The following is a 14,578-nucleotide window of genomic DNA, read 5'->3' on the forward strand; positions in this document are numbered from 1 at the left end:
TGCAGGACAGTTTTATATTGCCTCAGAACAAGGACCCAAAGTGCATATGGAAAATGAAATCAATGTGTTGCCTTCAACAAAATATCTGGAATGAAATGAAAAACGCAGTTGCTACCAGCAACAAAAATCCCTGAACTGGCGCGTTGTGGATACTAGGGATGTTAAAATGAATTTATTGAAGTAATCGTGTACATTTCAACAGTTTCACACAGGTCAGCGTGCATGCAGGAAGCCAGCACTCACATACTGGAAGCCTGAGTGTAACGATAGCTCGAATTAGAGATCCTAATTTGAACTACCTAGTCCGTGACGCGTGTAGCCGCGGGCACGGTGTCCGCATTAATGGGGATTTAAAATGGCGGCGCCTGGCAAGATGCAAATGAAGCCCGGGATATTTAAATCCTGGGCTTCATTTGCAACTCCGGTTGCCTACATTAGCCTCCCTAGTTCAAACTAGGGTGGTAGTGTAGACAGACCCAGGGTGTCCTTTATCTCCCCTTCCTCTGGGGAGGAGGGGGAGAGAGTCCTTTATCCCACCTCCTCCTGGGGGGAGGGGGAAGGGGCAGGACTCAAACCTGCCACCCTGCCCTCCTCAGGTGAACGCACTTTTACCTCCCTAGTGGAAATCCAGAGCATCCTGTCATCTCTGCGCAGGAAGTCTCTGCAAAGCTGCAAAGAGACTTCAATATATAATAAAAAACAGTGAAAAGAAATCAATGATTGTTTTCATATCAATTATTTTCCTTCTAACTCTGCCATCTCTTGTTGATGTCTAAAGCGGCGTTGCCCAAACTATGGGCCGCGGCCCAGTGCCGGGCTGCAGGAAAAAAACACCGGGCCTCAGCGTGGTTGCTGGGGTGTTCTGGGCTCTCAGAGTATCCGTGGGCACCGGGTCCGCAAAGCCCTTGGCCGGCCTGGGCATAACCTGCAGCCCGATGTTCCGGCTCCCGGCAGAGGCGTAGGCTAGCTAAGGGAGGTCGGGAGCGGGGGAGAGAGAGGAGTAGGAGGAGGAGGGGACAGTGTAGACAGCTGGCGTTTGCTTTTGCACAAAATCTTGCCAGTCTAGATGCACCCCCTATGTCAGGATGGGTCCACAGTTCTTCCCGGCTCGTGGTTCCTTGCAAGGCTGCCTCTAGGATCAAGAGCTGAGCTGAAGACCAAGAGGGAGTCGGCCACATGGAATATTTATCTCCCTTCCTGGTCTCTTCCAAGCTGGAGACAGTCACATGGTCAGTGGCCAGGCACCTAGATTCCTTCCCAGGTGGGTCTCTGGTACTTAAGAGACCTATTGTCCCTGGAGCCTTGCTAATTAGCATGTCCATAGGCTGAGCCCATCGCTCCACCACACACAGACATTATACAATCACATGAAGAGAATATTCAGACTCAGTGGAAGGTGAGCTTTTGTTTGACACCTCACATGGCCCCGTTTGTACCCACTTTGGGGGCAAACACCCCCCATGGGTGCAGCAGTGATCTGGCTGCTCCCCTTAAACTCCGGTAACGTGACACACAGGCCGGCGTGTTCTCACAATAACCTCAGACACTGTTTGCTGGCTGCCCGGGTGGGGCCTCACCTGCCCTGCAGGGCTCTGCATTGACACGGGAACTGACATTTAATCTCCAGGAAGAGCCGCGCGCTCCCCGGCCCGCCCTGGCTCACCACACTGGCGCTGGAGCCAAGAGGCGCCGGAGAAGCCTTAGAACAGGGTTTGCAAACGGGGACCCGACAGGTGGGAACGTGGAGGCTCCTCGTGGGGGCGGGACATTTGCATGACGGTCAATATTTGGAGAGGAAAGTGCATTGAAATGAGGCTTCCCGGGAATATTTGCTGAGGGACTGAGGTTTCACTTTCGGCTCCCGCGGGGCCTTCACACCCCTCCCCCGTAGTCTGCAGTGGCAGGGGATTTCTGACCCGGGATCGGGACGTTCTGAAGGGCTTTGAGGAAACCCCAACCCCGCCCACAGCTCTCAGCTGGAGACAGGACCCCGCCGAGGCAGAACACTGTCCCTGGCGCGCTCCAAACGGGCCCCGGCGACGGAGAAACCCTGAACGGAAGTTTGGGGGTGAAATCGCCGCCCCCCTGCGAGCTGCTCTGTGACGCTGTTGGGCTGGAGCCGCAACAGGCAGATCACAGCCGCCCTCACTGTGGGTCGTTGCCCCAGTTAGGTGGAAATTGGCCAAGTGAGGAGTCCAGTGAAAATTCTGGGTGCTGCTCATGTGCATGTCTGGCGTATGTGTGTGTGTGTGCACGGGGGCTGTGTGTGTGTGTACACGGGGGCTGTGTGTGTGTGTACACGGGAGCTGTGTGTGTGTGTGCATGGGGGCTGTGTGTGTGTGTGTACACGGGAGCTGTGTGTGTGTGTACATGGGGGCTGTGTGTGTGTGTGCATGGGGGCTGTGTGTGTGTGTGTACACGGGAGCTGTGTGTGTGTGTGCATGGGGGCTGTGTGTCTGTGTGTGTACACGGGAGCTGTGTGTGTGTGTGCATGGGGGCTGTGTGTCTGTGTGTGTACACGGGAGCTGTGTGTGTGTGTGCATGGGGGCTGTGTGTCTGTGTGTGTACACGGGAGCTGTGTGTGTGTGTGTGTACACGGGGGCTGTGTGTGTGTACACGGGGGCACTGTGTGTGTGTGTGTGTGTGTGTGTGTGTACATGGGAGCTGTGTGTGTGTGTGTGTGTGTGTGTACACGGGGGCTGTGTGTGTACATGGAGGCTGTGTGTGTGTGTCTGTGTACACGGGGGCACTGTGTGTGTGTGTGTGTGTGTGTGTGTGTGTGTGTACACATGGGAGCTGTGTGTGTGTGCTCCAGGGACTTGTAAGCCGGCAGCTTGTCCCATCCCAGCATGGGTTTGTGAAGAACAAGTCATGCCAAACTAATCTGATAGCTTTCTTTGATAGGATAACGAGCCTTGTGGATAAGGGAGAAGTGGTGGATGTCATATACCTAGACTTTAGTAAGGCATTTGATACGGTCTCGCATGATATTCTTATTGATAAACTAGGCAAATATAACTTAGATAGGGCCACGATAAGGTGGGTGCATAATTGGCTGGATAACCGTAGTCAGAGAGTTGTTGTTAACGGTGCTAAATCCTGCTGGAAAGGGATAACAAGTGGAGTTCCTCAAGGGTCTGTTTTGGGACCCGTACTGTTCAATATCTTCATCAATGATGTAGATATTGGGATAGAGAGTACGCTTATTAAGTTTGCAGATGATACCAAACTGGGTGGGGTTGCGACTTCTTTGGAGGATAGGGACATAATTCAAAATGACCTTAGCAAGTTAGAGAAATGATCAGAGGTAAACAGGATGAGGTTTAATAAAGAGAAATGCAAAGTGCTCCACTTAGGAAGGAACAATCAGTTCCATACATACAAGATGGGAAGCGACTGTCTAGGAAGGAGCATGGCGGAAAGGGATCTAGGGGTCATAGTGGACCATAAGTTGAATAGGAGTCAACAGTGTGATGCTGTTGCAAAAAAAGCAAATATGATTCTAGGTTGTATCAACAGGTGTGTTGTAAGCAAAACTCGTGAAGTCGTTCTGCCGCTCTACTCTGCACTAGTTAGGCCTCAGCTGGAGTACTGTGTCCAGTTCTGGGCGCCACATTTCAAGAAAGATGTGGAGAAATTGGAAAGGGTACAGAGAAGAGCGACAAGAATGATTAAAGGTCTAGAGAACATGACCTATGAAGCCAGGCTTCATGAACTGGGCTTGTTTAGTTTGGAAAAAAGAAGATGAAGGGGGGACATGATAGCGGTTTTCAAATATCTAAAAGGGTGTCACAAGGAGGAAGGAGAAAATTTGTTCCTCTTGGTTTCTGAGGACAGGACAAGGAGTAATGGGCTTAAAGTGCAGCAGGGGAGGTTTAGATTGGACATTAGGAAAAAATTCCTAACTGTCAGGGTGGTCAAATATTGGAATAAATTGCCAAGGGAGGTGGTGGAATCTCCCTCTCTGGAGATATTTAAGAACAGGTTAGATAGACATCTGTCAGGGATGGTGTAGACGGAGCTTGGTCCTGCCTTGAGGGTGGGGGGCTGGACTCGATGACCTCTCGAGGTCCCTTCCAGTCCTATGATTCTAGGATTCTATGATCTCTGCTGAGAGCCGGCACCAGGCACATGGGGACTGATGGGCTGTTTCTCTTCCCGCCAGGGAGGCAGCTGGCGGGCGGGGGGGACTGGTTCCTCAGAGAGGAGACCCCCAGTTCCGAGCTGTGAGTAGCCCTGGCCCTAAGCAATTTGCCCTGATTTGCCCCTGTCCCCGGAGCCGCGGCCGGACGTGTTCTGTGGCAGGACACTCTTCCTTTTGCATCTTGCTGCTCCTCCTTAGGGACTGGGCATTTGCGTGACAGCCAATCCTTGGAGATTACGTTGCATTTTAATGAGGCTTCCTGGGAATATTTGAGAAGGGATTAAGGTTTCCCTTTCAGCTCCCCCCTCTCCGTCGCACCCTCTGCCTCCCTACTTGGCACCAGAGGGGATTTCTCTCTCACCTGGCATCAGGAAGTTTTAAAGAGCAGAAACAGAAGAACATGGAGGATACCCGGCCCTGGCCACAGCTCCCTCTGAATCACCCTCACGGCTGCCAGTTTGCATCTAATGTCTGAGCTGCTTCTCCAGCATAAGCTTCCAGCCCTGGCTCCGGGTGCGCCCTTCCTGGTGGACGACAGAGCTTCTGCCGCCCGCTGGGTAGCTCCTGAAAGGCCCCGGTGCACCAGAACCAGACCCCTGTGTCCTTGTTAACAAGCAGACAGAGCGCCCTCGGCCCCTCACAGTCGGACATTACCCCGCGTCCTCCAGCCATGTCCCTCGGCCCCTCACAGTCGGACACTGCCCCTCCTCCAGCCATTTCCCTCGGCCCCTCACAGTCGGACATTGCCCCTCGTCCTCCAGCCAAGTCCCTCGGCCCTCACAGTCGGACATTGCCCCTCCTCCTCCAGCCATTTCCCTCGGCCCCTCACAGTCGGACATTGCCCCTCCTCCTCCAGCCATTTCCCTCGGCCCTCACAGTCGGACATTGCCCCTCCTCCTCCAGCCATTTCCCTCGGCCCCTACAGTCGGACATTGCCCCTCCTCCTCCAGCCATTTCCCTCGGCCCCTACAGTCGGACATTACCCCGCGTCGTCCAGCCAAGTCCCTCGGCCCCTCACAGTCGGACATTACCCCGCGTCCTCCAGCCATGTCCCTCGGCCCCTCACAGTCGGACACTGCCCCTCCTCCAGCCATTTCCCTCGGCCCCTCACAGTCGGACATTGCCCCTCGTCCTCCAGCCATTTCCCTCGGCCCCTCACAGTCGGACATTGCCCCTCCTCCTCCAGCCATTTCCCTTGGCCCCTACAGTCGGACATTGCCCCTCCTCCTCCAGCCATTTCCCTCGGCCCCTACAGTCGGACATTACCCCGCGTCGTCCAGCCAAGTCCCTCGGCCCCTCACAGTCGGACATTACCCCGCGTCCTCCAGCCATGTCCCTCGGCCCCTCACAGTCGGACACTGCCCCTCCTCCAGCCATTTCCCTCGGCCCCTCACAGTCGGACATTGCCCCTCGTCCTCCAGCCATTTCCCTCGGCCCCTCACAGTCGGACATTGCCCCTCCTCCTCCAGCCATGTCCCTTGGCCCCTCACAGTCGGACATTGCCCCTCCTCCTCCAGCCATGTCCCTCGGCCCCTACAGTCGGACATTACCCCGCGTCGTCCAGCCAAGTCCCTCGGCCCCTCACAGTCGGACATTACCCCGCGTCCTCCAGCCATGTCCCTCGGCCCCTCACAGTCGGACACTGCCCCTCCTCCTCCAGCCATGACCCTCGGCCCCTCACAGTCGAACGTTGCCCTTCTCCTTCCAATCCCTTTCCTGGCTCTTTACTGCTCCTTCTCCAATTTGTCAACAAGCTCTTTAAGAGGTGAACCCCAGAGCGAGATGCAACCTCCACTGTGCAGTGTCAGCCTCCCCCGTGCCACACAGAGAGGCGAAACCCCCTCCCTGCCCGACCCACAGAGCAGGGCTAACTGGGCAACTGTCCCTGGGCAGGAGGTCAATCATGGGGCCCCCGGGGCCTCTACTGGGACCTGGGTGGCTCCCACTCTGGGAAGGGGGGTGAGCAGTGAGGAGTGGCCAAGCCAAGGGGCGAGCGGCACCGGATGACACAGGAAGCTCCGTGGGGGGTATTGCTGTGGGGAGGAAATGCTCTGAGCAGGCAGGGCTGCGTATCCCCCAGGATAGTCCTTGCTTAACATGCCGTTAGACGGCGGAACTCACTGCCACAGGGTAGCGTGAGGTCAGCTGCCTCGCGGGGTTCAGAGGATGAGTGGACATTTCCAGGGAGAGCGCGAACATGCCGGGATCCGACCGTGCGGATAACCCTGTCCCGGAGCCCCGCCCCGTCAGCCCTCCTGCTTCAGGGCATGGGCTGGTGCTGACCACGGGGGTCAGGCAGCATCTTCCCCAAAGCTGGTTGTGGCCTCGCCGCCACTGCTGGGATTCTTGCCCCATCCCACAAGGCCCTGCCGGGGACTGGAGACGGGCTGCACCGCCCCGGTGATCCCCACTGAACCCCAGGCTGGAGGGGAGGCAGCTGCCCTCCGGCCCGGGGAGGCGGCCGTGATGGTGGCCGGGGGTGGGGGAAGGACTCAGCTTCGGGCAGAGACCTGGGCTCCTCACCCGGTGGCTCTGCCTTGGAGCTCACCCTGACAAAGGCTTCTCCATGGTCCCAGCTTGGCTGCCGGCCAGGCCCTGAGTCTCTGTTTGCTCTGGGTGCGGGTCCACGTTTGCCAGCTGGGCTGATTTGCATCTTCAGCATCCTCCCCTTCCTCCCCCGCCCTCCATGTAGGGCAATAAATACCCTGGAGAGCCAGCGCCCTGCACAGGCTGGATCCGACCCTCAGCGCTCCCCGCCAGCTGCCCAGACGGACGGACGGACGGGTGAGTCCCTGCCCCTCCCGGCCCTTCTCCTCCGTGCTGGGTGCTGGGCAGTGGGAGATACCTGAGCCCTGGGCCGGAGCTGCCCTGTGTGTCACTGGGGCTGTCTCAGCCCCTCCCTCCCCACAGCGCGGCCCCGGCACCCTGCTGAGCACCCCCCACCCGCTCTGCTCCCAGGCCCCTGCCCTGCTCTGTGCTGGGAGAGTGGGGGAGGGGACGGTGCTGCCAGGCTCTTGGAGACCAGTCCAGGGAGCTCCCCTGCCCATGGGGGACTCTGAGCCTGCCCCTCGGGGTGGGAGATGGATCCCCAGGGCCCTTCCCCCTCAGCCAGGCCCCTCAGCAAACAGCCCCAGCTCTGAAGTGCTCCCCCATGAACTGCCCCATGGGAGGGGGGAGGGGTGCTCCTGGGGGTGTCTCGGGCTCTCCTGGCCCATCTCCCTTGTGTGTTTTCTCCCCAGGGGCAGCGAGAAGATGGGGCCAGTCGCCTTCGTCACCCTCTGCCTCCTCGGCTGCCTGGTCTGCAGCCCCGCGCTGGCAGGTGAGTCCCGGCCCGGCCCCTCGAGCCTGAGCCCCCGGGGGCGGGTCGCCGTGGTAGGAGCTGGGACGTGGCTATGAGAGCCATGGCCCGTCTCCTGCTGCTGGGGTCCCTGCCTGGGGGGCCCAGCCCCACGGCCCCTCCCAGGGAGGGGGGAGAGGAGGAGGCTGAAATGCCCCCTGGGGTCGGCTCTTCCCCTGGGGATCGGGTGGGGCTGCCCTGGGCAATGTGCGCTCAGCCCCTGTCATCGACGGGTTCTGTCCTGCCCCCTGTGTTCCCCCTGTGGGTCCCTCTCAAAGGGCTGGTTAGGGCTCTTCTCCAGCCCTGGCGTCTCCCCATCCGCCCTCTGACGCCAGCAGGGCCGTCCCATTCCCGGCACATTGTGCCTTTGTCCCACAGACTGTCCTCCCCCACTTTTCCCCCCTTGGCTTATGAGACGGTCGTGCGAGACAGGCTCAAAAGCCTCACTGGAGTCCAGCTCTACCGCATCTACCGCTTCCCCCAGCCACAGGGCTCCGTACCCTGCCAACGGAAGCCACCAACGCGCTCTGACAGGGTTTGTTCTGGACAAACCCTGCTGACTGTTCTCTTCTACGCGGGGGCACACTGGTTGCTTACTGTCTTTCTGGGCACTGAGGTGAAGCCGGATTCCCCGGATTGCCGTTATTCCCAGTCTTATAGCTGGGCCCTGTGCTTGCCCTCTTAGAGCTCTGCAAGCTCCCTCCTTTCAAAGATAATTGCTAATGGCTCAGCTGTCACCTCAGCTATCTCCTGGAGAGTTCCCGGATGCATTTCATTAGGCCCTCGTGGCTTGAAGACATCCAGCTCGTGTAAGGATTTGTCCCACTGACAATCGAAAGACAAAATTGTTGTCCAGGTGTTAAAACACACAACCCAAAATACAGAAGCAAGGGCCGGTGTGAACCCGGCTGTCTCGGGGGAAGCGCCCTCCTGCCAACAAAGCTAAAAACGCTCTGTGGGGTGGAAGGGTTTTGTTGGCAGGAGAGCGCCTTCGGCCAGCACCCTGCGGCTGCGCTGTGTGACTTCCGGTGGCAGAAGGGTAGCGGCCCAGCCGTGCCCCTAACGGCGCCGCAGCGCAGACACACGCCGAGCCACTCGGTTCTTTGCCAGCTGGCGCGTCAGCCCCCGACTCTGAGCGGTGCTCACTGAGCCAGACGCCCTCTGCTGCGAAACCCCAGGGCACCGGGCCCGTCGGCCACTGCCACGGCTTCAGCTGCTGCCTGACCCCTCCCTGCACAGCGTCCCCTCCCCCGCCTCGTGCCCCCTGGTCCCTTCCCCACCTCCCTAGGCACCTCTCTCCCTTCCCTCCTCCAGCCCTGGGCCCCTCTGCTCGACCCCATGGCCCCCCCAGCTCTGCCCTTTCCCCTCCCCCCAGCATGTCTGCTCCCACAGTCCTGCCTGGCCCCGGGGATGGGCGGAGAAACTCAGGCTGGCAGCTCCCAGGAGCCAGCGCTGCTGCATTTCCCCCTTCCTGGCACTGGGAGCCCTGGTGCTCCTGGGGCAGAGCTACCAGCCCGACGATACTCGAGCACCGGGAAAGCGAAGGTTGGTCTCAGAACCAGCCTCTGACCAGCTGCACCCAGCAGCCCCACCCCCCCTACAGCCCCGCCCCCCCTGCAGCCCCAGACCCCCCTGCAGCCCCGGCCCCCCCTGCAGCCCCGGCCCCCCCTGCAGCCCCGCCCCCCGGCAGCCTCAGACCCCCCTGCAGCCCCATCCCCCCCGCAGCTCCACCCCCCCGGCAGCCATGCCCCCCAGCAGCCCCACCCCCCCTACAGCCCCGCCCCCCCTGCAGCCCCAGACCCCCCTGCAGCCCCGGCCCCCCCTGCAGCCCCGGCCCCCCCTGCAGCCCCGCCCCCCGGCAGCCTCAGACCCCCTGCAGCCCCATCCCCCCCGCAGCTCCACCCCCCCGGCAGCCATGCCCCCCAGCAGCCCCACCCTCCCTACAGCCCCGCCCCCCCTGCAGCCTCAGACCCCCCCTGCAGCCCCGGCCCCCCCTGCAGCCTCAGACCCCCCTGCAGCCCCGCCCCCCGGCAGCCACGCCCCCGGCAGCCTCAGACCCCCCTGCAGCCCCACCCCCCCTACAGCCCCGCCCCCCCTGCAGCCTCAGACCCCCCTGCAGCCCCGTCCCCCCGCAGCCCCGCCCCCCGGCAGCCTCAGACCCCCCTGCAGCCCCATCCCCCCCGCAGCTCCGCCCCCCCCGGCAGCCATGCCCCCCAGCAGCCCCGCCACCCCTGCAGCCCTGGCCCCCCCCTACAGCCTCGGCCCCCCCTGCAGCCCCGCCCCCCCTGCAGCCTCAGAACCCCCTGCAGCCCCGCCACCCCTGCAGCCCTGGCCCCCCTGCAGCCTCAGAACCCCCCCTGCAGCCCCGCCCCCCCTGCAGCCCTGGCCCCCCTGCAGCCTCAGACCCCCCCTGCAGTCCCGGCCCCCCCTGCAGCCCCGCCCCCCCTGCAGCCCTGGCCCCCCTGCAGCCTCAGAACCCCCCCTGCAGCCCCGCCCCCCCTGCAGCCCTGGCCCCCCTGCAGCCTCAGACCCCCCCTGCAGCCCCGGACCCCCCTGCAGCCCCGGACCCCCCCCTGCAGCCCCAGACCCACCTGCAGCCCTGGCCCCCCTGCAGCCCCGGCCCCCCCTGCAGCCCCGGACCCCCCTGCAGCCCCAGACCCACCTGCAGCCCTGGCCCCCCCCTGCAGCCCCGGACCCCCCTGCAGCCCCGGACCCCCCCCTGCAGCCCCAGACCCACCTGCAGCCCTGGCCCCCCCCTGCAGCCCTGGCCCCCCTGCAGCCTCAGACCCCCCTGCAGCCCCGGACCCCCCTGCAGCCCCGGACCCCCCCCTGCAGCCCCAGACCCACCTGCAGCCCTGGCCCCCCCCTGCAGCCCCGGCCCCCCCTGCAGCCCCAGACCCCCTGCAACCCCAGACCCACCTGCAGCCCCGGACCCCCCCTGCAGCCCCAGACCCCCCTGCAGCCCCGGACCCCCCTGCAGCCCCAGACCCCCCTGCAGCCCCGGACCCCCCTGCAGCCCCGGCCCCCCCTGCAACCCTGTTCCTCCCCCCTGCAGCCCCAGCCTCCCCCACGTTACCTGAACTCTGGGAAAGAACAGGTGTGGTGTGAAACAGCCTCTAACTGGCCCCCGGCATCCTCTGCACAGGGACACAGGCCGGGTTCTGTCCCGAGGGCTGGAAATCCCACCAAGGCGACTGCTACAAATACTTCCCCCAACGGAGAACCTGGCAGGAGGCCCAGGTGAGAGGCTGGAGGCAGCGGGGCTCAGAGCACTGGGCGGGGCAAGGGTGGGTTGAGTATCGGGGGAATGGCGCTGGGCGGGGCAGGGGTGGGCTGAGTATCGGGGGAAGGGCGCTGGCCGGGGGAGGGGTGGGTTGAGTATCGGGGGAAGGGCGCTGGGCGGGGGAGGGGTGGGCTGAGTATCGGGGGAAGGGCGCTGGGCGGGGGAGGGGTGGGCTGAGTATCAGAGCACTCTAGTGAGGCAGGATTTCCCGTTACACAAGCCATATTGCCTCTGTGCTGTCTCACCAGCCCCGTGCACGTGTAACACCCCTCGTGCCCCTCACTCCTGTGCTTGCACGCTCCAGGCTCACACTCGCCCTGGTGCATCACGGCACTGAGAGCTCCCAGGCACTGGCTGGTGCCTGCCCCCTCCGAGCTGCTCAGCCCGGCTCCCGGGCTCCGTGCCCAGGGTGGGTGGGGCCGGCTCGCTGGGCCCTGGACGGGCGCCCTGGCACTGGGCTGTGTCAGTCACACGGGGCTCACGGCAGCCCAGCCCCCCAATCCCCCAGCACTGCCGCCTGTGTCACTATTCACCGCCCAGCCCCCCCCAGGCTGCACCCGCAGCGATCCCCCCCCCCCCCGAGAACGTGGCTCAATCGCCCGGGCGGGAACAGGCCCTGGGGGCGGCTACGCAGCAGACAGACCCGGGGCTGGGGACTCGTCCGGGCGGGGCCGGGGAGCGGCTCAGGGCCGGGTGGGATCTCCAGGAAAGCCCTTCCCGCGGCGCTGCCCCGTGGCCTGTGGGGTCAGGACGTCTTGGGACCAGCCAGCGCCCGGCAGAGCCCGGAGCCAGGGCCGGCCCAGGCCCAGGGGAGCTGTGTCTGTGCCCAGAGCGCAGGGGGCCAGGCGGGGGTGGGGGCAGGCTGCTCTGCCTGCTCCTGCCATTGGCGCTGGGAGGGAGGGGCGCTACCCCGGGGGGGCCGGGCCCCAGGCCTGTGCTGGACTTGCCCCTGCTGCTCCCTGGGGGGCAGAAATGGGGTAACTGGCTTTGTCCCTTCTTGGCCCAGGCCGAGTGCCAGGAGCAGGGCGCGGGACCCATCTCGCCTCCATTCTCAGCGCCGGAGAAAATAACATGGTGGCCGAATACGTCAGGCAGAACCCGGGGTCGGGTTCCGTCTGGATCGGACTCTCGGACCCTTCGGAGGTGAGTGCCTGGCGCCCGCTCCGCCTGCGGCCCCTCCCTCCCCTGGCTCTGTTCCCTGCTCAGTGGGGGGCTGTTGTGGGGTGGGGGGGTCCCACGAGAGCAGGATCTCAGGTGGGACGGGTGAAAACCGGCTACAGCCGCCTGCGATGTCAGTCCCAGGGTCAGTGCCCAACACCCGGCGCAGGGCACAGCCCGCTGTGACTGACATCCACAGTGACACTCGGCCCAGGCCTGTTGGGCTCCGACTGTTCAGCCCAGGCCTTGAGTCAGTCCCTGCCCCCGACCCGAGACGAGACGTCTAGACGAGGGCTACAGCCTCCAGGGATTTAAGTCTCAGGATCAGAGCCCAACACCCACCGCCGAGCGCAGCCCAGGGCCGGTCTGTGGGTTCTCTGCTGGGCCTGGCCGGGGGGGTCCCTGGCCAGAGGCTCCTCAGCCCCCAGCCTTGTAGGGGACACTCGGGGTCCCAGGAACCACCAGGCACCGGCTCAGAAACGTGTGCGGGCGGAGGCGGATGGTTCTGGAAGCCTTTGGGCTGGCGGGTGCTGGAAGAGAGTCGTGGGGCCGCGCCCGTCAGGGCGGCGCTCGCTGGAGGGTTCTCGGCCGCGCTCTGCATCGGCTCCTGCGCGTCCGGGCCCGGCTCACGCTCGGGGCCAGCGGGGCGGCTCATCAACACGAGGGGCGACGCTCCAGCTGGTGACCTTGGGAGTCACGGGGTCTCCTCTCCTTTGCCTCTGCAGAACCAGTGCTGGGGCTGGGCCGATCGCTCCCCGGCCAAGTTCACCGCGTGGGCGACTGGACAGCCTGGCGGCCAAACACAAAACGAGCCGTGTGTGGTGTTAGAAGGGCCAGGTGAGCTGAGAGCTCTGCCCCCCCCCCCCGCACCCCTCGTCCCCACCAGGGCCCTGCCTCGCTCTGTCCACAGCCCTGAGACTCGGATCCGGCTGCTCCAGCAGCTGCAGGGCCAACCCCGGCTCCTCTGTCGCCCCTGCCCCAGCCGGGGAGAGCAGTCAGGGGGGTCCTGGTCTGACCCGCTGCCCCCAGCGCCCCAGGCCTGTTCACGTCTGCTCCCGTGACAGATGGGAGAGATGCACACATGCATGCACACGCACAGACAAGGTGGGCCCAGTCGGGCTGCTGTGACTGGACGGGGACAGAGTCAAACAGCAGGAGAACCCGCCCCCCGGGAGCAGGGCGCTGAGAACGGCCCATGTGCCCCACGGAGCTTCCTGCGGCCAGCCCCAGAGCAGGGGGAGCGGTGCCCGAGGGAGGACCGTGCTCTGCGCACGGCAGGCCGGGAACCCGGGCTCCGGGCAGGGACCGCACGGGGCTGGGGAGGGGTCGCTGTCCGGCGGGAACGGCCCAGCCGTCTCCGCTCAGGCCCGGTCTCTCTTCTCCCCCTAGATTTTCAGAAGTGGCACGATTATCCCTGTGACCAGAGGTTCCGCTTCGTGTGCAAGCGGGGATCCTGCGGGAGGCAGCTCCTCCCCGCACCCGGGCAGTGAATCGGGTCCCTCCAGACGAGAGACCCGGGTCCCTCCGGCGCCCCTGGTGCAAGGTCCCTGCTGCGGAGCATCTCTGTGTGACGCTGCCTCCCCCCGCCCCCTGCTCCCCCCGTGGCCCCCACACTCGGCTCCGCAACCCCCGCGCCGTGAAATAAACGTCCCCTGAGCATCCAGTTCTGAGCGTGTCCCTCTCTCTCGGGCCTCCCTCTGCCACGGGCAGCCCCGCGTGGGGCCGGGCCAGCACCCCGGGACCCGCCCTGCGGGGGGGACGGGAATGAACCAGGAGCAAGTCCAGGCCCTCTGGTAACAACCTGGGCCCTGCCCCCCTGCCCTCAGTACTGCCCCAGAGGGACCCTGCAGCCTGCCCCGCGTGCACACGCTCCCCTGCCGGGCAGGGACATGTGCCAGAACCCGCTGAGCACAGCTCCTGCCTCCTTGCCCGGCCCAGCCTCCGAGAAGGGGGGTCTCCTCGCGCTCGCCCGGCCCAGCCGCAGCCCCAGGGTCCTAGGCCGGCGGCCCGAGGCCCTTCGAGTTCGGCTGCAGCTCGGACCGGCCCCGGCGAGGTCCCACGCGGGAGCCCCAGGCAGGGCCCAGAGCAGGGTGCTTGCACGGGTCCCCTGGTGCCACAGGGGCTGGACTGACTCAACCCTGGGGGCGCGAGGGGTCCGAACGGGCCCTGCCCTGGGGGGGCGCTGACCCCCAGGCGGGGGCGGGGAGAGTGGAGGGAGGGGCACATTAGGGGCGTTGCCTGCCTGGCATCGGCAGTGCCAGGGGCAGGGGGGTGCAGGCGTGAGCAGGGGATGGGGCGGCTGCTGCGGGGAGCGTTCCTGTCGCCTGCGCTGCCCGGCGACCGCGAGGTGTTTGGGGGCCCCCCTCCGATTTCCCCCCAGCCCCAAGAAGCCCCACTCCCTACCTCCAGGGACAATGGAGGTGGAACCATAGAGCTGGAAGAGACCTCAGGGGTCATCAAGTCCAGCCCCCTGCTCTAGGCAGGACCAATCCCAACTAAATCAACCCGGCCAGGGCTGTGTCAAGCCGAGACTCAAACACCTCTAGGGATGGAGACTCCACTTCCCTAGGGAACCCATCCCAGGGCTTCCCCACCCGCCTAGGGAAATAGTTTTTCCTAATATCCAACCTGGACCTCTCCCACCACAACTTGAGCC

The 14,578-nt window shown here is 63.9% G+C and overlaps 1 protein-coding gene across 2 annotated transcripts in view; it reads left to right on the top strand.

Annotated features, from left to right (window-relative positions):
• LOC112547409 (C-type lectin-like) overlaps positions 1-14,578 on the top strand; it is a 416,253-nt gene that overhangs the window by 309,043 nt on the left and 92,632 nt on the right. The window contains exons 1-3 of one of the 2 annotated variants that reach the window (XM_089777783.1): positions 1,591-1,733; positions 6,837-6,928; positions 7,384-7,463. In XM_089777783.1, the coding sequence (XP_089633909.1) occupies positions 7,397-7,463 (67 nt within the window). In that variant the 5' untranslated portion in view covers positions 1,591-1,733; positions 6,837-6,928; positions 7,384-7,396. Of the gene's footprint in view, positions 1-1,590; positions 1,734-6,836; positions 6,929-7,383; positions 7,464-14,578 lie in introns of those variants that run through there. The other variant, XM_089777780.1, reaches the window with a different exon arrangement.

The sequence above is a fragment of the Pelodiscus sinensis genome, chromosome 1, assembly GCF_052426305.1.
Source record: "Pelodiscus sinensis isolate ZL-2025 chromosome 1, ASM5242630v1, whole genome shotgun sequence".
NCBI classification, from domain to species: domain Eukaryota; kingdom Metazoa; phylum Chordata; order Testudines; family Trionychidae; genus Pelodiscus; species Pelodiscus sinensis.